General features: G+C 40.7%; 1 protein-coding gene across 1 annotated transcript in view; it reads right to left on the bottom strand.

The window, feature by feature from the left end:
• Hibch (3-hydroxyisobutyryl-CoA hydrolase) overlaps positions 1-26,531 on the bottom strand; it is a 68,042-nt gene that overhangs the window by 21,240 nt on the left and 20,271 nt on the right. Inside the window, exons 6-7 of the mRNA XM_021198718.1 lie at positions 25,118-25,170; positions 10,185-10,263 (exon numbers count right to left, since the gene is read on the bottom strand). Of these exons, the coding sequence (XP_021054377.1) occupies positions 10,185-10,263; positions 25,118-25,170 (132 nt within the window). The remainder of the gene's footprint in view (positions 1-10,184; positions 10,264-25,117; positions 25,171-26,531) is intronic.

The raw sequence follows: 26,531 nt of genomic DNA, 5'->3' as shown, positions 1-26,531 counted from the left end.
CTATGTGCTCATCTGGAGAGCACACCCCTCCTTACCTCATCCTCTAAACCACAGCCATTCTATGTGCTCATCTGGAGAGCACACCCCTCCTTACCAGAGCTTGGGTGGCATTCTGAATACAGGAAGACCCTCCTATCCTGAAACACTCCCTTACCCTTTAAGGCATGGCCGCAGCCTCTGACACTCGGTGTGCACTTCTTTTTATCTTTCTGCCTCTACCTGGCTTGATCCCTGAGAGCCGCAGAGACTATACTTGCGACTAGCAGGCCCACCTATGCTTATTTTCCTTGGCCCATGTGGCTTTAAATAACATTTGTATGCTTATTATTTTGTTATTGATGGAATTGCATCCCAAAGTCTGTATGCTGAAGCATTAGCCCACAATGTAACTGTAAAATACTGAGCTTTAGATATATCATATTGTAAGGGGGTGCCCTAATCCCACAGGACCATACACACAGAGGCATGAGAAGACATGGCAAGAAAACTGCCATCTAAAAGCCAAGGAAAGAGACTCAGGAGAAAGCATGCTTGCCAACACCTTGATTTTGGCTTTCAGCTTTCAGAAATGTGAGAATTAGTAGGTTGCTTTAAACCAACCAGTCTATGCTTTTGTCAAAGAGGCTCAAGTTGACAAACAGTCTCAAATCTAACTGCCTTTCCCCAATACCAAACTCTAGATCTGCCTTTTACAAGGTCACATGGCTCTTAAGTATCTCTACATGGCAGAACCTCAGCTCTAGCCTTGTATCCCTTCAACTGTGTTTCTTCCCTGATCAGCCTCTAACCCAAAGCACAAACTGAACAGTTTGGTGCTATCCCTAGTTATACCAGGTCTCCCCATCTGGGGTTCACTTTAGAACTCCTCATACTATCATACTGTATGAGGAGAGGCTCTGAGCCTAGAGAAGGGATAAAAGAGCTAAGTGGAAAACCAGAGAGACCTGACAATGCCAGATCCACCAACTAGAAGAGCAAGGGTCTGGGCCCCAGCAGGCACAGAGAAAGGTCTTGCCTCTGTACTCAGAAATATTCAACAGTAGCTTAACTCACTGTCCTCATCCTACATGGAAATAAAACCAACCAAACCTAAGACATCTAACTAGAACAAAGGGGTTCCAAACAACTTACATTCATCCTAGAAGGAAGGGCATGAACATTTGGAAGAACTGAGAAACTCAAAAACCAGGCATGACAGTGAATAATTTTAATCCCAGGCATCAAGTACAGGCAGGCAGGTCTCTAAATTTAAGGCCATCCAGGACCAGTCAGGGATACATCTCAACAAAAAGAATGGGTCAGGTAGGTGCAGAACAAGCTGGGGAGAGGTTGGGGGGGGGGAGGAAAACAAAATAAAACAGCAGAAACTCTTCAAAAGTATCCAGCACGCTACAAAAGAAGAGTTGCACTTAAGATCTAATAAAAAATTACTAGCTGTCTTTGTCAGGATCTCTACTACTATGATGAAATACCATGACCAAAAGCAAGTTATGGAGGAATGAGTTTATTTGGCTTACACTCCCACAGCACTGTTCATCATTGAAGGAAGTCAGAACAGGAACTCAAACACAGTGGGAACCTAAAGGCAGGAGCTGATGCAGAGGCCATGGAGGGGTGCTGCTTACTGGTTTGCTCTTCATGGCTTACTCAGCTTGCTTTCTCAAAGAACCCAGGACCACCAGTCCAGGGATGGGATGGCACCACAACAGGCCAGGCCCTCCCACATCAATCACTAAATAAGAAAATATCCTATATGCTTGCCTACAGCCCCATCTAACAGAAACATTTTCTTAATTGAGGCTCCCTCCTCTCAAATGACTTGTATCATGTTGATATAAAACTACCCAAAACACTAGCCGTCTAGTAGTGCAAATTTTTAGTCCCAGCACTTAGGAGGCAGAGATAGGTAGATCTCTGAGTTCAGCGCCTATGTAGTCCACATAGACCCTATCTCAAAGACACAAAACAAAACAAAACCTAGCTATCTAACATGGCAGGAAAATACAATGCACAGTGAGACTAAATCAACTGAAACTGACATAACTGCAAGAATTCACTCATAAGTTCAAAAAATAGAGAAGTTACATTTTTAGCAACTCAAATCCTATTTCCATAGATGAAAGTGAGATGAATGCATACATTGAATAACATTAGAAATACTAAGAACATGTTAGACTTTTCAGAGAGAAAAAATTTAAAATGTAGAAATAGAAACTGAACAAAAATAATTTAAAATGAACACAGAGCAGGGTCTGGTGCCGAGGTCTATAGTTCTAGCTACTGGGCAGGCACAGAGTGACGACAGGCTCAAAGGCTACAGAATGGGCACCAGGCTGGCCTGAGTCACTTACAACACCATCTCAACATTTATATACCGGGGGATCCATCCCATAATCAGCCACCAAACGCAGACACTATTGCATATGCCAGCAAGATTTTGCTGAAAGGACCCTGATATAGGCTATGTGAAGCTATGCCAGTGCCTGGCAAATACAGAAGTGGATGCTCACAGTCATCTATTGGATGGAACACCGGGCCCCCAATGGAGGAGCTAGAGAAAGTACCCAAGGAGCTAAAGGGGTCTGCAACCCTATAGGAGGAACAACATGAACTAACCAGTACCCCCAGATCTCGTGTCTCTAGCTGCATATGTAGCAGAAGGTGGTCTAGTTGGCCATCATTGGGAAGAGAGGCCCCTTGGTCTTGCAAACTTTATATGCCCCAGTACAGGGGAATGCCAGGGCCAAGAAGAGGGAGTGGGTGGGTAGGGGAGCAGGGTTGGGGGAAAGTATAGGGAACTTTCAGGATGGCATTTGAAATGTAAATGAAGAAAATATCTAATAAAAAACTGTTAAAAAATAAAATGAAATTGAAAAAAAAAAAAGCGTACCACGAACTTCTCCACAGAAATGGATCCAATCATCAGCTAACTGACGAAGACTGAAAAATTAGCTATGTGATGCATGTGAATGCTTTTGAGCCTCAAAAGAGCTTTAACAATATGGTTTATTTTAGTGATCTGTGAGTTTGTCAGAAAAGACACTGAAAGAATACGAATACAGAAAAATCTATTTTTAAAGCCTCCTGTGACAGTTTATACATTCTACAGAATTCATCTTGGCATGTAGTTTTTTTTATACTTTAGCCAAGTTTGTGAATTTAAATATAATTTAGGAAGAAGCAGTTTTATCATACAGCCTCCTGCATTGTACCTGAATCAATTTGTATCAGTAATTTTGAATGACTTTCACACTGTATTATACTTCCAATAGATCCTTTTAAGTATCAGTTGTTTCATCATTATATTATTAGATCACAGTTTTGTACCACTGACACTTTACATTTATATTTGAATTATATTTTCTCTGGTTTCCAATGATGGTAATCAGTGAGTAGAATAAACCAACATGTTTAACTGAAAAAAAAAAAGAAAGAAAGAAAAGGTGGGGGCCTATTCCTCAGTGGTAGAGCACTTGCTCAGGATTGTGAGGCCTTGAGTTCAATCTGTTGCACCACACACACACGCACGCACACACACACACACACACACACACACACACACACACACACACGGACATCCATGTGCGCATACACAGGAAGAGTGCACTTAACATAAGGTGTGAAAGATGTGTCTGAAAAGGCAGGAGAGAAAAATATTTGAAGAGATAATTGAAAAAAATTCCAATTTTGAGAGAATGAATCCAAGTAGCCAAATGAACACATACACATGAAAGATGAAGAGAACCGCACCAAGAAATATTATTATCAAATAGCCTAAAGCCATTGGTTAAGGGAAAGTCTTAAGAACAGCCTGAGACATGCTGACAGATATTAACATAAAAACAAAAAATAGGGATGAAAATGAATTTTTTCATAGCAAACAATGTAAACTACAAGATGGAATCATAACATCTTCCCAGTGCAGGAGTTCACTGGGTCAAAGCATAGCTACATACCAAGTCTGAGAGAGCACACCCAAATCAGCTCCACCATGTAACGGCAAGCACTTTACTCAAATTAAAAACAACAGCAACAACAACAACAAAAAACCCTACTAAACTGAAATGCACTCAACAAACGTATAACCCATTGGGCGCCCTCACTTAGCCACACACACTCTGCACCGCAGCTGTGCATCCCTATGAGCATGGGGCCGGTCAGGAGCTGTGAGCCAGAAGCACAGGAATGGCTCACCACATAGCACTTGCCAGGGAATAAAGCAGACTTCAAAATTTGGAGTGCAGTTTCTAACAAATGTGTAGACAAAAAGCGATTTTTTAAAAATGCCAATTAACCTGCTCTTACTTGAAAAGACAAGGGAAAAAGAGCTGCAAATGAAAACCAAAGTTGATGAAAAAAAGGGATAACCATCACACAAAAACAAACTCTAATGTTTAAGATCAACACAGATGACAAACTTCAAACTAGAATGATTGGGGTGGGGGTGGGGGAATAGACTAATAATTAATCAAAAATAAGAGAGACAGAAAACACTATGGAGTCAGCACATAAGACCCTCCCAGGTAGCTTTACACTAATGTATTGTACTGATTCCTTCAGAGACTCAACCTGCCAGTGCTTGCTCAGGATCACCTGACTGGCCAAGTGTGTTCCAGAAGTTTCAAATCTAGGATTATAAACTTCTTCAAAAAGAGAACTACCAGCCTCCACAGCTTTACTGATACATTCTACAAAACCCTTAGAACATAGAGAAACTGATAATAACTTTACACAAGCTATTCCATAAGAGGGAAACGGTATTACCAATACACATGCAAAGAAAGATCAATATAAATTAGACTGCAAACCCCTCATAATCATAGCTGCAAAATTACAAATAACTTTTAAAGCAGATCAAATTAAACAACATATTAAAAGGACTACTAATATGAGATGAAGAAGTAACATATGGTAAATTTATACTTAAAAGCCAAATCATTTACCATTAACAATTTTTTAAAAAGCCAATGTTCATCACAATAGATACAGAAAGAAAACACCTGACAAAATCCAAAGTCTGTTCTTAAGCTGCATGGAAAGAATGTTTTTCGTACTTACATAAAAGTAGAGAGTTCTCTTATTAGTAAATTAACAACACATCTGAAAGCTCTGGAACAAGAAGGAATTATACTCCCAAAAAAGTAGATGGAAGGAAATAAACACAGGGCTGAAGTCAATGAAATAGAAACAAATAACAAAATCATACAAAGAATCAATCAATCAATCACTTAGTTCTTTGTGAAAAATCAACAAGAATGACAAGGCCACACCCAAATCAACTAAAAGACAAAGAAAGAAGATCCAATGGAATAAAATTCGAGATAAAAAGGAGACATCAACAGACACCAAGGAAATCAGACAATCATAAGGACAACTTTAAAAATCTGTATTCTACCCAACTGGAAAATCTAAAAGAAATGAATGACTTTCTTGATATAAATGAACTACCAAAATTAAGTCAATACAAAATAAACACTTTAAAAAGGCCCATAACCCAAGTGAAATAGAAGCAATAATTTAAAATCTCCAAACCGATTCCCCTGCCACCTTTCTGTTCACCTTCATCAGATCTGTGGAGTCTGAACCATACAGGTTAGCTTCCCTTCCCCCACCCATCTTCCTGGCTTGCAGAGTCCTCTGGGGGCATCCCCAGCTGCTCTGAGCATTCTGCTATCACTGGAGGACCTCCATTCTCCTGTCACCTCTTTGCCCACGTTCATCATACCTGAGACTATAGAACCATACAGACCTATAGACCCTGAACCATATAGCCAAAGGATGCCCATCAGAGGCCTGCCACACTAGGACCATCAAGGTTAATCCCCTTCTAAATACCTACTACAACAGGAACAAACAGGGACCAGTGTCATCCAGATGGCTACAGGCCCTCAAAAAAACACAATCAACAAAGGCCATGGCAATATGACACCTTTAGAGCACAGCTACCCTACTGCAGCAAGCCCTGGATATCCTAACACAATTGAAGCACAAGAAAATGACCTTAAATCCAATCTTAGAAATATAATAGAGGCCTTTAAAGAGAAAATGAATAAAGAAATACAGGAAAATACAATTAAACAGGTGAAGAAAATAAAACTGTTCAAGACCTGAAAACAGAAATAGAATAAAAAAAAAAAAAAAAAACCACAAATTGAGGGATCCTGAAGATGGAAAACCCAGGGAAGAGAGCAGGAACAACAGACGTAAGCATCACTAACAGAATGCAGGGGATGGAAGAGAGCATCTCAGACATAGAAGATAAAATAGAAGAAATTGACACATCAGTCAAAGAAACTGTTAAAGCTAAAAACTTCCTGACACAAAACATTCAGGAAATCTGGGATACCAGGAAAAGATAAAACCTAAAAATAATAGGGGAAGGTAAAGATTCCCAGCTCCAAGGCCCAGATAATATTCTCAACAAAATCATAGAAGAAAACTTTCCCAGCCTAAAGAAAGAGATGCCTATAAACATACAAGAAGCTTAGAACACCAATCAGACTAGACAAGAAAAGAAAATCCTCCCACCACATAATAATCAAATCACTAAATATACAGAACAAAGAAAGAACATTAAAAGCAGCAAGAGAAAAAGTCAAGGAAACATACAAAGGCAGACCTATCAGAACTACACCTAACTTCTCAAAAGACACTCCAAAAGCTAGAAGGGAATGGACAGATCTTGCAACCTCTAAAAACTACAAATGCCAACCTAGATTACTATATCCAACAAAAAAATCTCAATCGTCATAGATGGAGAAAAAAGATATCTCTAAACAAATCTAAATTTAAACAATATCTATGCATAAATTCAACCCTACAGAAAATATTAGAAGGAAAATTCCAACCCAAGGAAGACAACCACATCCAAGAAAACACAGGAAACAAATAACTCCGTATGAGCAAAAACAAGGGAAGGACACACACACACACACACACACCCTAACACCATCAACTTCAAAATAACAGGAAATAACAATCACTGGTCATTAATATCTGTCAATATCAATGGACTCAATTCCCCCATAAAAAGACACAGGCTAATGGAATGGATGCAAAAACAGGATCCATTATTCTGCTACATACAAGAAACAAACCTCGGCAATAAAGATAGATATTACCTTGGAGTAAAGGGCTGAAAAAAAAGTTTGCCAAGCAAATGGTTTCAAGAAGCAAGCTGGAGTAGCCATTCTGACATCTAATAAAATAGCCTTTCAACCAAAATTAATCAAGAGACTGGGAAGTACACTTCATACTCAAAGAAAAGTATCTACCAAGATGATATGTCAATTCTGAACATCTATGCCCCAAAACAGAAGGGCACCCACATTTGTAAAAGAAACATTGCTAAAGCTTAAATCACACATTGAACCCTACACATTAATAGTGGGATACTTCAACACACCACTGTCACCAACTGATAGAGCCCCATCACTCTGCACAAGGCTCAAAGCCAAATATATCAAGGAGGTCAACATAAAAGCAGATCCCTGAACCTGTTACAACGGAAAGTGGGAGGCAGTCTTGGACTCATTCACACCAGAAAGGCTTTCTGACCAGGACACTGAGAGCACAGACACTAAGATGAGCAATTAATAAATGAGACACTGTAAGCTTTGATAATGCAAAGAACATCATTATCCAGGCAACGTATCAGCCTACAAAATGGGAAGAAAACATTATCAATTAAGCATCTAATAGAGGGTTAGTATCTAGAATGTATAAAGAACTACAAACAAACAAACAAAAGATCTTAACATCAACAAAACAAATAAGCCAATCTAAAATGTATGCTACAAAACTAAGCATATAGTCTTTAAAAGGTAAAACACAAATGGCTGAGGATCACTTAAGAAATGTTCAATATCCTTCATCATTGGGAAATGCAAATTAAAACTACTTCGAGTTTTCATCTTACACCTGTCAGAATGACCACGATCAATAAAGCAAATGACAGTTCCTGCTGGCAAGAGTACAGGGAAGAGGGAACACTTACTCTTTGCTGGTCAGAGTACAAACGTGGAACAGCCACTATGTAAACCAGTGTGTCAGTTCCTGCAGAAGATGGGACTCAATCTATCTCAAGATCTAGGAATACTACTCTTGAGCATGCTCAACCATGTTCATTTCTGCTCTATTCATGATAGTCAGAAACTGTAAATATATATATATATATATATATATATATATATATATATATATATCCATCAAATGATGAATACATAATTAAAATGTGGTACATTTACACAATGAAGCTAGGAAATAATCATCTTGAGTGAGGCAGCCCAGAGCCAAAAAGGCAATTTCTATGTTTTCTTTTATGTGTGTATATTAGCTTTTAAGCTTTCAATGTCTGGACTGTAACATGACTAACTACAGAGGTTGGGTACCTAGTAAAAGTCAAGAGAGGAGGAGAGGATCCAAGGAAGAAGACAATGTGCAGAGGGAGAGAGACTTTGGAACCCCTCTCCCTCAAGGCTCAGAGATCTGTCAGGAAGAGAAGGCAGAAAGACTATTAAGAGCAAAAGAGGTAGATGACTCCCAGAAAGCACGTGTTCCAGACACTACAGGACTAACGCACATATGAACTCAGGGAGGCGATAGCACCATGCAGGTTCAAGCTATACGGGGTTTCAGCACTGAGGGGGCAAGTGGACTCGATCCTATCCAAAAGGTGTCTGCAACTGAAACCTGCTGGGAAAGGGAAGGTCAGCTTGCTTCAGTGGAGTGTCACTGGGAATATCAACCACACTCCACCGCAGGCCCTGGGCTTAGGAGTCATCACACAATGAACTCAATATTATTTTTGTAGGTTTTTGTTTCATTTTCCTTTGTTTTAGTCTTTTTTCCCCCTTGTTGGTCTTTTACTTGTGTGTTTTGATTATTGGCTTTGTATTCTTGCTAGGAGAGATTATTTGTCTTTTGTCATTTTGTTTTGTTTAAATTTTTGACTTTTTATCTTTTTGTTTTGCAGGAAAGAGAACATAAAGTTAGGTGGTAAGTATTCTAGGATCTGGAAGGAGTTGGGGAAAGGAAAAACATGATCAAAATATAATGTATGAAAAACGGTTTTCAATTAAAAATGAAAAACACTATCTACAATATAAAGCAATAGGAGATAGTCACAATTCTGGTAAAATACATATGAGACATACACACTGAAAACTATATTTAAAACTTAAAAATTTACTTACTCATGGGTCTAAAGACACCATCTTATTAAGATGCCAACTCTTGGGCTGAGCTGCTGATTCACTCCATAAAGTATTTGCCATGTAAGTGTGAGTACCAGAGTTTAGATATGCAGCACCCATGTACAGAATTAGGTATGGTGTGGCACATGCCTAAAATCTTAATTCTCGGAGGGTGGATACAAGAAAAATCATTAGGCTTGTTTGTCAAACCGTCTAGTTACATGGACCAGCTTCAGATTCAATGAAAGACCCTGTCTCAAAAATTAAGGTAGAGAGCAACAGAGGAAGACACCTAAATTAGACCTCTGGCCTCCACAAGCACAGGCACACAGTATGCATGTGCACACACACCCTCACTCACTCAAACACATACACATAGAGCACACACATCAAAGAAGTCAACTCTTCCTGAATTGGTAGATTATAAACTTCACAAATACATAACAGAAGGAATTTTTTGTTGAAACTTACAAACTAAATTTTATACAGAAATACCAATGATATATATGAAACAACTTAGGGAGAAGGGATAAAGCTGGAAGGTTATCACTACCTGACTTCAATAGTTACTGTAAGGCAATAGCAATCAAGATGGCGGATGCTGACAGGATATCAACACAGGCAGCACAGACATCTGACAGACAAGGCGATTCAGTGAGCAAACAAGAGGTTTTTCAACAAGCCCTGCTGGGATAACTATCTTTTTAACACAAAATAGAAATGTTCATCTATGAGACTCTCAATGTGTCACAGATGGAAATGTGAAGAAATTTTCTCTTTTTAAGATTAACTACATGGTGCTAATATTCTTATATGTGACATAAATCCCGAACTAACACAAAGTGTCTTGTTTTTTTGTTTTTAAGTTCTTTCATCATGGTATCTCACATGGAGTGCTTTGGCTTCATGTGTATATATGTATAAAATATCTGAAATGTAGTAAAGGAATGTAATTCAAAAGTTATTACAAAAACTTTCTGGTATTTTTACCTATTCCCGTTTCTGGCATAGCAAAGAGAGACCTTTCTGTAGCCACTCGGAATTGACCATGGACTGAAAGACCAACTCCCTAGGGAAATAAGAAAAAAAATGCTTTAAAATATGGTAAAAAAAAAATGAAAGCATTAACACACATATTATATTACACACATATAATATTACAAAGCAAGTAGGTTTTACGTTATCTTTATATTCTACAGCAATTTGTTTCAGCATGTGGGCTGCACGGAGCCCCACGTCTCACAGTTCCAGATGAATTTGCGTCTCTGACATGTGAGGCTGGCCTGCTCTAAGTGGGTAGTTCCTGTCAGCAATTGGTACTGTGCTCTGGTCCTCCTCGGCATTACAGGACACTGACTCTCCAGAGAAGCTGAGTACTACTTAGTACTGGCACTAATTACCAAGAGAGCAAGATCAAGTTATTACAGAGAATTTAGTAATTTTGAACAGAATATCTAACATACTTCTTTACTTACCTACTTCATCAAATAAAATTAGCAACACCATTATTTTCACATGCAGCATTTAATGAGACCACTTTTAAAACTCCTCCAAATTGGCTATACTATGAGATTTGGTTAAAAATCTACCTCAGACTTGACAAATCACACTGAAAAGGACAGACACTGCATACAGCAAATGCTAGAAACAGAAGTATACGTGAAGACCAACTGTCCCTGTGCGTGCTGACTGCAGTCCCTGTGTGTGCTGACTGCTGTCCCTGTGTGTGCTGACTGCTGTCCCTGTGTGTGCTGACTGCTGTCCCGTCCCTGTGTGTGCTGACTGCTGTCCCTGTGCGTGCTGACTGCCGTCCCTGTGTGTGCTGATTGCCGTCCCTGTGTGTGCTGACTGCCGTCCCTGTGTGTGCTGACTGCTGTCCCTGTCCTTCCCTTTGCTCTGCTCTGTCCATGTCATTCCCAACCTCCCCCTTTCCCATTCTCATCTTAACCAGTAACATATACAAAGCATTTACAACAATGCCAGGCTCTCTGTGCTATATGTTAGCTAAGTAGGGTTTGATATATGAATCTTTTCATTTTCATTAAAATTTTCTAAATTTCTCCACGTTTTGCCACTTAGTTCAGTCACTTGTACAGTATTAAAACCTTTAAGCCTATCATTAAGAAAACACTTAAACACCTATGTAATTTCTTATAAAGTTTTGTACTATACATTAAGTTTAAAATCTAATAATCATGGCCATAAATATGCCAATCAAGAACACCCTTTAGTCTGTACCTATGTCCTCTGTGGTCAAACCTGCAAGTTACACTAGGTTCACTCTGTGTAAGCCCATGTGTTTGTTCTCGCTGTTGTATTAAGACATGATCAGCTGAAAACATTGCCCAAATCAGACCAAGCATGCACTTCAAGACAGCCATGAACTCTTACAATTCTGATGAAAATAAAACGTGTTATACTGGTAATTTCCTCCATTGTTTTAAGAGTCTTTCCCTTATTCTGTACTTCTAGTTTGTCTTATTATAACCAAGATCTCGGAATTGTTCTGGAACCTATTAATATGAATTTAAAAAGAAAATATCAGGTAGAATTAGTAGCTTTAAGTCAGGCTTCTGTTGAGCCCTGGACACAGATGACTCCAGTTCTCAACTCATAGATCCTGTCCCAGTTCTCCTTGATCTAATTAGTGCCCCTCGTCCTTTAGCATAATTCCATAAGCAGTACATAATTTTATCCTTTATTATTTACATAGCAAGCTAAAATCTGACTATAATACTCAATCTAAGTCCTATTATTTTCTTCCAAAAGAAAAATCAGTGATTATCAAAACCCTTCAAGTTTCTCTGTATATCATGATATACACACACACGCACATGCACACACACACACACACACACACACACACACACACACACACACCTATAGGGCATATATTTTATATGTTCTAACAATGCATGCAGCATATATTTTTAAAACTCCATTCCAAGGCCTGCACAGGGTCAGGCGCTCCAGCCTAGCCCACCCAGGGGACTTCACCTTCTCCTTTCTGTGCTCGTCCCATCAGCCACTGCTTCAGGCCAGTCCTCTGAAAGTTTAACCTTTTATACCTTCAATTGACAGTCTAATCAAAAAATTACTTTGCATTACTAAATAATGGCTTTTATGATGACATCTGAAACAAAGATCATTCTATCAGTCATATTTACTTCATTCCACCTCTGTCAGGCTAATCTTATACTAACTTGACACACCAACAAGAAAGGAGGGAAAGCGTCATAAGATCAAACCGTAGGTTATTTTCTTAATAAGTAATTGATGGGGAGGGCCCAGCTCATTGTGGGTGGTGCTATCCCTGGGCTGATGGTCCTGGGTACTATAAGAAAGCAGGCTGAGTAAGCCACGGGAGCAAACCAGTAAGCAGCTCCACTCCATGACTTCTGCATCAGCTCCTGCCTCCTGGTTCCTACCCTGTTTGGGTTCCTGTCCTGACTTCCTTTGATAATGAACAGCAATATGAAAGTGTAAGCCAAATCATTTCCTTTTGCTCTTTTGGGTTTTTTTGTTGCAGCAAAAGAAACTTCCATTCACCATCACCACCCACACACACATATACTTTTTGGTCCCCCCTTTTCTCCCTAATCCCTTTTCTGCTTTTATGTCAGGCACATAAGTATCTGCATGTGTCTATATGTATACACACACATACATATACATACATGTGAGCACCACACACAAATTCCAGTAAATATGTAATTCTGAAATGAGGAAGAGCTAGAAAAAAGGATTCTGTCTTTTCTATACTGAATATGCCTGAACCAGAGAATCTCATCCTTTCCTAGCAGTGGCTAAACAATGGACCCTAGAGCAACCAGCTGAGACTGACCTAAGGAGCAAAGGCTGTGAAGGCTTACAGTTCTTATTGAAGTACTTAAACTAAGACACAATCAGCTGGGCAATGATGACAGGCGAGTACGTTTAAAGGTCATCCGAAATTTGAATTAAAGATTACATTGCAGCAAAGAAAGGGCTGATATTAGGGGTAGAGACCATAATCTGAGAAGGCCACAGGCAGCATGTTTCAGAGAACAAAGTAAACAGATGGAAAAGGCAGGTTCTGAAAGGTGGAAGGGGCGAGTGTAGACGGGAGTCAGAGGGTCAGAGAGTTTGCTGTGAGATTGGATGCCAGAATATCGTTAGGAGTCATTTTATCTCTACATTAGGCCAGAAGTACTTGGTTTTACCCTAAGTCCCTGAGCTATCCAGTCTCAGGTTAATGGTCACTCAAGCCGTGTTGGATATGGGTTTCATCTCATAGAAAGGACCTTAAGAAAAATCAGTTATTGGTTGATTACTCCCACAAGCTTTGTGCTACCACTGTCCCAGCATATCTTGCAGGCAGAACATCATTGTAGACAGAGGATTTGTGGATGGCTTAGTGTGGGACTGTGATAGGCAGCCTATTTTGGTTGAATGGGGCTTGCTCTGGTGACCCAATAGAGAAATTTACAAGGGATGGAAAGGCGAGCCACGTTCCCAGAATCAGGTGCCTATTCATAATTCTGTGACTATCAGTCATGCAGACAATGTCCCAAGCTTCTGGCATTCTGGCTAGACTCCACCCCCACAGTTACCTGACTATAGCCAGGTATGCTCCTCCCCACAGTTACCTGGCAACAGAAAGATAGCCCAGCTCACTATAAGAGGGGCTGCTTGGCCCCTTTTCACTCTCTTTAAGCCCTCACCTTTCTATCTCTAGCCCTCCTTCTCTCTTTCCCTTTCCCCCCTCTCTCCACGTGGCCATAGCTGGCCTCTCTCTCTTTCTACCTTCTCTCTTTCCCCCTGCCTTTCAACAATAAAGCTCTAAAACCATAGACTGTCTCTGATCATCATGGCCCACAGTGCTTGACCAATGGGATGGGCTTTCTCCTAACAAGCCTTGTCTAAGCTCCCGACAGGACAGTCTGTGCTCTAGCCATGGTCCTGACCAAGGACTCTCTCGCCTGCATGGGAACCATCCAGCACCCCCTCTCCCTATGCCCTCTCCTCCCTTCATCCTGGGGGCTGAGTGCTGCTGGGATCCCTCATGGGATGCCAGAGGCTGAGAACCTGGTACCTGGGGCTGCCCCTTGTCCACCACCCACCATGTGGGGTCAGTAGCTTAACACAGCCAAACGCCCACCCGGGCCTCTTGGAAAGCGTGCATAGTCCTCCTGTGTCCACCCACCCGCCCAGAGCACCAGAACTCTGGCAGGTTCTCTCCCTCTCCCCTCTTTCCCCCACACCCACAGCCCTGCAGTTTGGTGTTTATATTTCTTTTGTGAGATCATGCACAGTTTACTCCTGTACCAAAGATGCTGAATATGGGGCGAAGGCTCTTTATGGTTCTATGTAGCCATTATGAAATCAGTGTGATGGTTCCTCAGGAAAATGAGAAGTGATCTACCTCAAGATCTATGTATACCATTCCTGAGCATATACTTTCAGGTATGCTGCCAAGTTGCTATTAGACAATCTCTCCAATATTTGTTTTTTTTGTTTTGTTTTGTTTTTATGTAGACACTTAGTGCTAAGAACTTGTCTCTTAAAACAGCCATCACCGTATCCCATAAATTTGGCTGTGTTGTGTGCTCATTTTCTTTTAATTCTAGAAAGTCTTTATTTCTTAATTTCTGTCTTGACCCATTTTTAATTCATTAGAGAGTTGTAAAAGTTTCTCAGAGATTTTAAGCTTTCTGTTGTTGTTGATATCCATACTAACTGTAGTCAGTATGCAAGGTATTATTTTGATTTTATTATACCTGCTGAGACTTGTGTCCAAGTATGTGGTAAATTTCTAAGAAAGTTTCATGAGATTCTAAAAAGAACTCTTTTGTGTCTAGTCTGGGGTGGTCTTTCTTAGTCTCTTAGGGTAGAAGTGCATCTACTTCTACTTTGGCTTTTAGGGTCTTCACTGATAAGTCAGGTGTAATTCTAATAGTTCTTCCTTTATGTTAGTTGCTTTTTTTCCTTTGTGGTTTTTAAATTCTTTCTTCTATGTTTGATTATGTGCCGAGGAAACTTTCTTTTCTGGTGTAGTCTATTTGTTTTTCTACATGCTTGTTGACTTTGATAAGCATCTCCTTCTTTAGGTTAGGGATATTTTCTTCTTGAAAATATTTTCTGTGCCTTTGATTTGTGCCTTTCTCTTTCCTCTGTTCCTATTATTCTTAGATTTGATCTTTTCATGGTGTCCCGGATTTCCTGAATGTTTTGGGCCAGGAAGTTTTTAGATTACCATTTCTTTGATGGGAGTGTCAATGTCTTCAATTCTCTTCTGGCTCTTGTATCGTGTTAGGCTTGCCTCTGAGGTTCCTTTTCCAGTTTCTAAATTTTTAATTTCCAGATTTCCCATAGTTTGGGTTTTCTTTATTAATTCTATTTCCACTTTCAGGTTTTGAACAGTTGTATTCATTTCTTTCCATGGTTTGTTTGTGTTTTATTTCTTTGAAGGTTTTACTCATTTCCTCCTTAAAGACCTCTATTATATGCATAAGGGGCATTTTAAGGTCTTCTGTATTTCAACTATATTAGAACACTAAAAGCCTGCTGTGGTAGGACTGCAGGGCTCTCATGAGATATTCTATCCTGGCTGTTATTAATTGTGGTTTTACACTGACAGAGAAGCATCGGTGTTTGGAAAGATTGTAATTCTAGGTGCTGATATGTGGCTTTATCTTTTTTGGCTGGTTTTTTTGTTCCTTGGTTTCTGTTTCTTCTCTGATTCTGAGGAGTGAGTGTTTTGCCTGTAGGAAAATCTTCTGGGGTCCTGATAGTTGTGGACAGTGGGGATTTTAAGTGAAATGTGTTTCTGGGTATTGGGACATGAGACTTAGGAATAGGGAAAGGCTATGGAGGACCTTCACAAGAGGGAGAATGGCAGGGTGTTCCACCAGGATCTGTTTACTTAATTCCCTGAGAATTAAAGCAGAGAGTGAAGAGAGGCCATATCAGGTTTGATACAGAGTGGGGATGAGACTGGGGACTGGACTTAAAGGAATGGAGAAAGGTGAAGATCTGCAATTAGCTTACTTGTTTCCCTGGTCAGAGAGGCCTGTGGGTTCCCAGAGAGTGCTGCTGGCTAGGGCTGGAGGCTGGGTCAAAACAATGAATGGGTATAATGAGATTTGGAGAAGATCTGTGTGATCCAGTGTAAATGAGGGAACGAAGGGAAGGGAAGTTTCATTAGATGTTATACTTCAGAGCTAGGGATGAGACTCGGGATTTAATTTCAAAGAACAGAAGGAGAGGTGATGGTTTGTCATTAGCCTACCGGTTTCCATAGCCAGAGTGGCCTGTGTGTTCCCAGGGAGGGCCTACAGAAATTGGGGGCTGGGATAAAACAATGAAAGTAAGGAGACAGGAGGAGAAGATCTGTGGGATCCACTACAAATTAAGTGGGGTAAGGCTGTGGCAGGCGCTCTGCTGCAGAGATGGGGACGAGACTGTGGGATTGGACTTGGAGGAATAGAGGGAGAGGTGAAGATCTGCACTGGCCTACCTGATTTCCTGGCAGGAGTGAAGACTTCCAACATAAAAAAGATTTCAAACATTAAATAAGTCTAAAACTTCAATTTTGATAGGGATTATTGAGTTGATGGCCTATTCATTTTATTTTAAAACAAAATATATTCATAGTTTTACTGAAAAGCCTAGAAATAATCAGCAAGCTACTGGTGACCAATATATGTTATTACTCATCCTCATTTTCTAATCAAATAACCAGAGCTGCCCTAGAGAACAAGGAGATTCGAGCAAAGTGCATAGGATGAGCCTGAAAAACATTGCTTATGGCAATGTAAAGAACTGCCAAAGATCTCTGGAGCACAGAAGCCAACAAGAAGGTTTCAGATAACTCCACTCTCCTGGCTTGCTTCTGTCTTCCAGTCCTCCACCCACTCTCCTTCCTCAGTGTCTTCTGTAGGTTTCATCTTCTGCCCCTTGTTAAGGTTAAGAATACTGTGTGCTTAAGAATTTCATCCTAGACTTAGCTCTGTGTATACCACACCCCTCACTCCCATCTATTTATTCCTATACACAATCTTTTCTATTGACAGTCTTTCTATACAAGACTTCTCAACAGAAAACAATGAATTCCTAAAACAAACCAATGAAAACCCTCATACTCTATTAAATTGTATAGAGTGAAGAGGAAAAGGGGTTGAATAATAGTGCTGATGAAAACTATAAATGACCCAGGAGTCACAATTTAAAGTTTCTAGTCAGGCTGCTCCACAACAATAAAGACAGTCACAGTAGGTGAATAATGTGCATAAAAGTAATGCAGAAAGGACACTGCTTTAATATTGGTACAAGCATAATCCAAGGTGTCAAAATAGCACAGGGGGATCTGGCTATGAGCCAGTGAGGACACCACAAAAACACCCCAGTTGTGAGGACTAGGGGTTGGTCAGTAGAAGATGCCCCTGGAAGACATTTGTTTTTAATTTCCTTTTTAAAAAATCATTTGTTAGCCAGGAGTGGTGGTGCACACCTTTAATCCCAGCCCTTGGGAGGCAGAGGCAGGTGGATTTCTGAGTTCGAGGCCAGCCTGGTCTACAAAGTGAGTTCTAGGACAGCCAGGCTATACAGAGAAACCCTGTCTCGAAAAACCAAAAAAAAAAAAAAAAAAATCATTTGTTTACTTATTTTATGTATATGACACTGTAGCTGTCTTCAGACACACCAGAAAAGGGTATCCAATCCCACTACAGATGGTTGTGAGCCACCATGTGGTTGCTGGGAATTGAACTCAGGATCTCTGGAAGAGCAGTCAGTGTTCTTAACTGCTGAGCCATCTCTCCAGCCCCTGTTTTTAATTTTCTTAAACAGACAAAGCAACTCCTGTTCGTAGTATAATTTTTTCTGGTAGCTGACAATCTCAACTCTATCTGCCCCTTGTCTAGCAAAACCAGTACCAACAAAATCCTGCCTATGAACCAAATTGATTTTTCTGCATTATCCTAACACTATCTCTCCCGTTTACTAGCCACTTATGAGACAGTTCACATACCAGGAGCATGCACACTATATGTGCATCTCTTATACTACCTGCTTGTGCAATGACCCAAATTTCAGACAAATTTCAGACCAAATATTCAGTAAGACATTTGATTCAGACTAAGTAGCCCCACTGGATAGTCCATAGGCATCTCTCAATGAAGCTCCAAATTCAAATTAGTTCCTGCTCCCCTCCCCACCACTCCATACCCACTCTTCCTCCCACCTCTGAAGGAACAGTGCCTGCGCCCCGCCATGGCCCAGACTAGAAACCTGGATACTTACCCCTTGCGCTTCTTGATCTCTCACATACATCGTATAGCAAGTTTCACCATATCTCTCCTAACCCACTCCCTTAAATCTACTCCATTGCCTATTCTTCATTCATTACCTGGACCCTCATGTCATTTCACCTGAGCCCCTAAAATGGTTTCCTAAATAATCTCTTTTCTTTCAACCCTACTCCCCTCCAATCTGTTCTTTTCACAAGAGAGCTCTCTCTAAAATATAAAGACGCTCTACTCAAGCCCCTGCTGAGCACTTAAGTGGCTCTCCAGACTAACAGCAGGATAAATTATTCAGCTTGTCTTTATGCAAGAGGATGCTATGACTTCAGAACCTAACCCCTACCTGCTTCACATTCCAAATGTGGGCACACTGCAGTTTCCTGCAGCACCCTCCCTCTCTTGCACATATTAATTTCTTAGAAATCCAAGAGTTTCCCTGCTCCTGCTGTTATACCAGTTATACATATATGAATATGAACATACATGTGCATATATTTCCACATATATACGAAGAAGAAGTTAACATGTACAAAGGAAAAGAGCTCATGTCTCAAAGAGTGAACTGCCCAAAACTGAAGAGCTACTTCTGGTCCTTCTTGCTGTGTCATCACAGGGCAGAGGTCATCAAAATGAGCCAGTACACACAAGACTAAAATTAGTCTTAAGAGGGGCTTGATTCTTTTCCTAAATTTTTAAAATGATTGGAAAAAGAAAAAGATCACTGGAGACTTAAAATTCAGAGAGTGGGAAGAACTGTAGCAAAGGATGCAGAATTCAAAAGGTTCTCAAAAATAAAATCTTCAATGTACTTAATAAAATCATTTCATTTTTTAAGTTCCATTAAGCCTCCAGTTTCTACTAAATGATGTTAAGAAACTTTCAGTTCTTTATTATAATAAGAAAGGGGTTCTTAACATGTCATCTTCTCAATTGTCAGTAACAGTAGCAAAACCAGAATACCTTTTAAAACTGAAAAAGGATGCTATTACAGCTCTTAGTAAAGGTTTTACTTCTGTGAACAGATACCATTACCAAGGCAAGTCTTATAAAGGACAACATTTAATTGGGGCTGACTCACAGGTTCAGAGGTTCAGTCCATTATCATCAAGGTGGGAACATGGCAGCATCTAGGCAGGCATGGTGATGGCAGAACTGAGAGCTCTACATCTTCATCTGAAGGCTGCTAGTGGAAGACTGGCTTCCAGGAAGCTCTCAGAATGCCCACACCCATAGTAACACACCTACTCCCAACAAGGGCACACCTACTCCAACAGGGCCACACCCTCTAATTGTGCCACTCCCTGGGGTGGGCATATACAAACCATCACAACAGCCAACAGACAAGTAAGGCATTGATGTGACTTTAGGGCTGTTCTTTTCTTCTTATATAAGGACCAAGTCTCACTTGACATCAGTTGCAACTAACTCATTTACACTTAACTGAGCAGAGCCATAATTCCCTGTGGATGGTCTGTGCCCTAAGGCCACCTAGGCACTCCATTACCTGCCTTACACACACACACACACACACACACACACACACACACACACACACACACACACGTGTGAAGGAGGTGGTTTTTCTAATGCTATGGTCTTGTTCCCCAGTTGACTCTTGATTTGGTAGTAAGGAAAGCCAGGAGGCAGTTGCTGGGAGGAAGGTATAGGCAAAACTTTTGGGACTCGGAAGGAAAAAGGCAGCCTCAAGGCGAGAAGTTTTCTGCCATGCTTTAGAGGGAGAAGAACACAGCAACCATGGGAGATCTCGGTGGGGGAGTTGGGGGGGGGGCGGGCTGGGGCCTATGGCAACTAATACAGGTGGGCAGCCAAGGACGTTTAAAGGGGCTAGATGGGACTTGCCACTAAATTTAAGACAGGTGGAGAGACAGAGATAATAAATTAGTAAGGGCACACTTTTCCAGGTGGGAGATATCTACACCCAGCAATTGTGCCAAGGCGGCAAACTGTAAAGGAACAAACTATGTGTGTCTTTTATCTGTGGATTCAGGGAAGCTGGGAGAGTGGTAGTGCAGTTACCTCCCTGAGCTAAAGGCAGGTAGAGTAAAAGGTATGCCAGGTGGGGGCTGGTAGCACAGCCAATCCCAGATCACAGGTGGTAGTTTAAAACTACATGCAACACACAGGACCCATACATTTGCCATAAACTCAGTAACAAAGTCTTCCTATCACAGGCTTAAAAACTTTTAATTTTCTATTTTAATCATATAATAACCCTCTAAATTCTAAGTTGGGGGTCTAACAACAACAACAAAAAAGACAGATAAGAGAAAAATGTGTACATATGGAAGCTGCCCCAGGAAAAGTCAGAAATCTCCAAGATGTGGCTCAGGTAGCCTTTTTGACTAAAAGATGTGGTGGAAGCAAGCCACGGGCAGCTGACCAGAGCATTGCAACAATAGTTTGCTTCACAGGTTAAAGATTGGTGCCTTCCCGTTGGTTAGAATTTTTGGTGACTGACTCATCCATCCTTAGCTTCCTGGTATACAACAGACATCTTGCTTTTCTTAGAAGAAACTGTTCAGGTTTCTGCTGTTTCTAACAACAATCTGTATGGTAGAGAGGCCCTCCTGAGCAAACACACCTGGTCTCCTACAACCACAGTCTTCTGGTAGCCTGTCTTAAAGACACCTCAAGAAATATAAAAGCAATGCCATACTGCATGAGTAATTTAAGCTGGCTTGAAGGAACCAATTCTCCTCTTGTAATATTCAGGGCTGGCAAAGTCCAGCAGCTCAGCTGACAGGACTAGGAGTGTACGTACAGATCTCAGACATATCGATCCCCCTTTTGCATACTTGTGTGAGCTTTAACTCTTAAGCCACTCACTTCTCTGTTACATACGACTTGAGAAAAAGGAGATGTCAGAAGTTGAAAGGGCAAAACAGATTTTAAATGTTTCTCAGTGAAAGCATGAACTTTTATTTCAGGAATGTACTCATAAATGTTTCTTCTCATGAATACCAGAAAAAAAAACAGCACTTTTATATGATGTGGTCAACTGAATGAAGAACCTCTTAGTTATACTGATTTTTATTTTATTGCATATGAAAATATGAAATTATAGAAGTTTAGAAATCTGAAACATGACAGAATTTAGCCATTTCCTCTTCAAAAGGCTGTTATTCTTCATGGTGGGTAACACCAGAGTGAGATGGTCATTTTTCATACTGGGAAAAAATACTTCCTACAGCAATGAGTGTGTGTGTGTCTGTCTGTCTGTCTGTCTCTCTGTCTGTCTGTCTGTCTGTCTGTCTGTGTGTCTGTGTGTGTCTGTGTGTGTGTGTGTATCTGTCTGTGTGTGTGTGTCTGTGTCTGTGTGTGTGTGTGTGTGTGTGTGTGTGTCTGTGTCTGTGTCTGTGTGTGTGTGTGTGTCTGTGTCTGTCTGTATAGGAGGAGGAAAGATTATGCTCATGGCACCACCCCGTGGCTTGCTTAAATTCTTAACAAACTGAAGTTATTAGAGGCATGCTGTTTCTAACAATTTTCTTCTAAATATTTCCTGTGAGATATTGCAGCAAAGCAAACATTTGAAAGTTGTAAGAAAGAATTTGGTCGAGAAATTCTTAGAAGTATTCACTAAACTGACAGAAAATAAAGAAAACTACAAGAAGTTCTATAAGCAGTTCTCAAAAATATATATAAAGCTTAGAACTCATAAAGACCCTGACAATCAGAAGCAGGTTTCAGAGCTGTTGTGGCACTACACATCTCCTTGGGGGGTTGGTTTCTCTCAATAATGACTGTACCAGAAGAACAAAGGAAAAGCGGAAGCACTGCTATTTTATCAGTTGAGAACGGAGAGAGGGTCACTAACTTGGCCTTTATGGAACATCTCTGAAAGCATGGCTGAGAAGTGATCTACAGGATTGAGTTCTTTGCTCCTTGTTCAGCCTAAAAATGCTGGCTGCTTAAGCTGCCTGCCAGCCCTCTCAGCCTCTTCTGACTGAGTACTGTCCCACCCACAGACTGGCAGCTTACGAGAGAAGCTGATACCCTCTTCTGGCTTCCATAGGCACAAGGCATGCATGTGACTCACACCTGTACATGTAAAATTTTAAGCAGTGTAGCCAACACTGGCTTATACATGAACAAGAGATTGCAAGTTTACAGTGTACGCATGTTTGTGTGCACAACCGTGGACTCGTGCATGCCATGGCCCATATGTTGAGGTCAAAGTACAATATTAGGCATTGTTCCTTGTTTGAGATAGTCTCCTTACTGTCTGCCACTGCAGATTCCGGGTTGCCTGGCCCTCCTTGGAACTTCTGGGGCTTCTCATCCCACTCAGAGCACTTGGACTACAGATGGAAACTACCTTGTTGGGTTTACATGGGTTTTGAACTCAGGTACACATGCTTGTACAGCAAGCACCTTTACCCAGTGAGTCCCTCCTCATCCCCACACTCAGCTGTACTGCTCTCAGAATGGAAGTCAGCTCTACTGCATTAGTCATCCTTCCTTACAGTTCTCTGCCCTTCCCACCCTTTCATCTCAGCCTGCTGCCTATCTGCCTGCCTGCCTGTCTACTGATGGGTTTCCTTCCTGAGGCCCCATTTTCCTGTATGCTTTGGGCATGTCTGCTGCTTTGGTTCTCTGGGTTCTCCCAGTTCTCGATATATCTCAGGGCAGTTCTTGGCACCTCAGATAACTGTTACAGGTGTTTCTCCAACCCCCTTTCCTTTTTGTTCTATAACAGGACCACATCATATGGCCCAGTCCAGTCCGTCTTTCTTCTCATTATCCCCCTACCTCAGTCTCCTGGGTGCTAGAGTTACAAGCCTGTGCCACCAGCACTAACAAGGCTTTTAAGTTCCTAAGTTAGTGCTGTATTGACAAGTATAACCAAACATGCTAAGATACTAATATCTGCCCTCAAGGATCAAGGAATGGACTATCTTCTAAAACAAATGCTTTTTTGCTTTTTTTAGATTGTGTGTGTGTGTGTGTGTGTGTGTGTATTGCCTACATGTATGTGTACTACATGTATGCCTAATGCCTGTGGAAATCAGAAGGGGTCAGATCCACTGGGACTGGAGTTATTGGTGCCTATGGGCTACCAAGAGGGGTTGTCAGCCATTATTCTAGAGAGTCATAAAAAGTAGTTGCTGAGAGGTACCTTAGTGGGTAAAAACCCTGGCTACCAAAGTCTGAGGGCCTGACCTCAGTGCTGAGATCCACATGGTGGAAGAGAGAACCACGCTCGTCCCACGTGGAGTCCTCTGGCCTCCCCTGCTCACTATGGTACCCTCGCCCCTCTCCCCAAACATAAATAAATGTTTTTATAGGTGGCCTTCTCATACCCACAATACCTTTCCAGGATCAGTTCAATCCACTGTCTTTTCCATTCAGCCCCTTCTCTGCCCTGCAGCTCCATTCTGATCCCTCTTTCGTCAAAGACTCGAATTGTTACTGTCAGCAGCAGACAACCACTTGTTCTGTAATTATTTCGTGTTTTCTCCAGTTTCATAGCAAGTTATTCAAAGTATATCTTAGTCTTCATAGTAGCATAAACTGTCAACTGACAGGAACTCCCCCTCCCCCTTTTTTTTAAGCAACCACCAAACTGGGTCTGGTGGCATATACTTGCAATCCCTCTTCAAAGCTAAAAACAAGTCAACTGGGAGACCAAAAGTGCAGAGCAAGACTCTGTCTCAAAAAAGAAAATAACATTCCAGCATTTCCACGAATGCGAAATGTTATAGCGCAGAAACAAGTCAGTAAGCCACCTCCACACTATGGAAGGATGAACGTATTTTTTCCCAACACTACTGGAAGCCCTGCTAATGTATAAATAGGAAAGGGGCATTATACCTGCAATTCCAGCCAGCACTGGGGATGCAGAATCAGGAATGACTTGAGCTCAAGGCTGTCCTAGAGCACAGGACAAGTTCATGGCTTGCCTGAGCTACACATCAAAGCCCTGCCTCAAAAAACAAGGGGTAGGAATGAAGTTAAGTGGTAGAACATTTGCTTAGGGTGTATATGGTCCTGAGTTCAATGCCCAATATTCCAAAAGAGGGGAAAGTTTCACACGTAAACAAAAGAGTGCAAGCAGAACTGCTCAGTGGGCAAAGCCTTCACATGCAAGCATGACAATACATAAGAATCCCTAAAACTAACAGAAAGCAACCTAAGAGGAGACAGGAGTAAAACCAGGAGAATCTCTGAAGTTTGCAGGCCAAGTGGCCTGACATACACAGGAGAAAAACAAGAAGCTTGGCACAAAGAAGGCAGAGGTGAAGGCTGACGACAAGGCTGACCTCTGACCTCTACCCACGCACCATGGCACATGCATGCTCATATACTCTCTTATATGTTACCCCCATATAACACACACACACACACACACACACACACACACACACAAGCAAATAAGTTTCTGTTGCTTAAAAAAGTTTAACTACAAAGATTAAAATAGGTTATAGCATAATTAAGAACATAAAAAATATTCTTTTGGGTTAAAGAATCTAAACTGCTCTAATACAATTTATATCCCAAATCTCCAAAATCGACTGAAATAAACAGTATTATATTACACTCACTGTCTCATTTTTATGAAATAATCATTATTTTAATACAACTCATTCATACAATGAAAATAACAAAAGGTCCACTTACCCCACCCATTGTGATTCCATCAATAAGTGCAACATATGGTTTCTGATAAGATGCTAGAACAAAGAGACCTTTGGTTAGAATATCTAAAACATATCCTCTTTCCAAAGTCATACTATGGATACTCTAGTTTCCTTAGATAATGTTTAAAGAAAATCAAGACTATTACATGGTTTGTAATGTAAATGATATTTAAACATCAAGTCACATACAATTATGGTAAAAAATGCTCATCATTTAACAACTCAGCCTTATGTCAGAAACATATCCAAGTTTTGTATTACTTGGCAACTAAGAAAAATAACTAACATCTACCTTATAGGCCACATACCCAGCTGTGCTTTAAAGACCATGTCTGCTAACTATACAATGATAGCATCTGGAGACAGACAGAGCCGGACACAGAAGAAGAGCAAACACAGATGGAAGGGGTCAGACCCAGACTCCATTTTCACTTTACTATTAAGTGAAGAGGCAACTCAGAAGGCACTGAGTGATAGCCATGTGAGTTATATATGACACACACATATTAGGTAAGAGTGTTTCATATATGTAATACATAAATGTGTCTTCATCTATAAGATAACATACACCCTCAGATATCCCTGTTTGAAAAAAGTTCTATGAATCACATAAGCATTTACTGTCTCTATTTCCTTTTATAGGATTTCTTCTCAGAGAGGAGGCAGAACATAATAAAAACAAAGTGCAAGGTTTTTGTCACAGTTTACTAACAATACTACGCCGGATGCATGTAGAGAGAATATCTTGTGTCTGTATGAATATGGGACCTGTTAATAATAAAACTGATGGCCTATGGCTTAAACAAGAAATGAGAGTTGAGACATCTGGGAGGCAGAAAGAATTCTGGGAGAGTGTCCAGATTTGCCTGGAATTATGTCATGAGATGAGCATATGGTACCTGGACACTGGTAACCAGCCACATGGCAGAATATAGAGTAGAATATATGAGTTATTTTAAGCTATGATCTAATCAGAGAAGAGTCTAGCTATATGGCCAAGGTATTTGTAGCTGTATCATGAGTCTGAGTCTTATTTCTGGGAGCATGGGACTAGGAGGAAGAACCAGACCTAACTTCTACTGGTGAAGACCAAGACTGAGCTGTATTCTGACCCATCTGGAAATTCCCGAAGTATTCACAGACAAAGCACAGCTCAGACTTCACACTCACAAGGTCTATATGTGAAGTTCTTTAAAAGCTAAAAAGAAATTATTGATTGTGGTAGAGATATAAACACTCACCCCACATCAACAACTACAGATGTGCATATTTCAAATATAAACCATTAAGCAATGACTAATGCAGGACATTAAGCCAGAGTCTGCCAAATTCCTTGTTGACTATAATGTCACAATGTATAGAATTTTTTTTGTTTGTTTGTTTTTTGAGACAGG

This window comes from Mus pahari, chromosome 5, assembly GCF_900095145.1.
Source record: "Mus pahari chromosome 5, PAHARI_EIJ_v1.1, whole genome shotgun sequence".
Taxonomy (NCBI): Eukaryota; Metazoa; Chordata; class Mammalia; order Rodentia; family Muridae; genus Mus; species Mus pahari.
The sequence above is the reverse complement of the archived record's forward strand: the minus strand, read 5'-3'. Positions and strand labels throughout refer to the sequence as shown.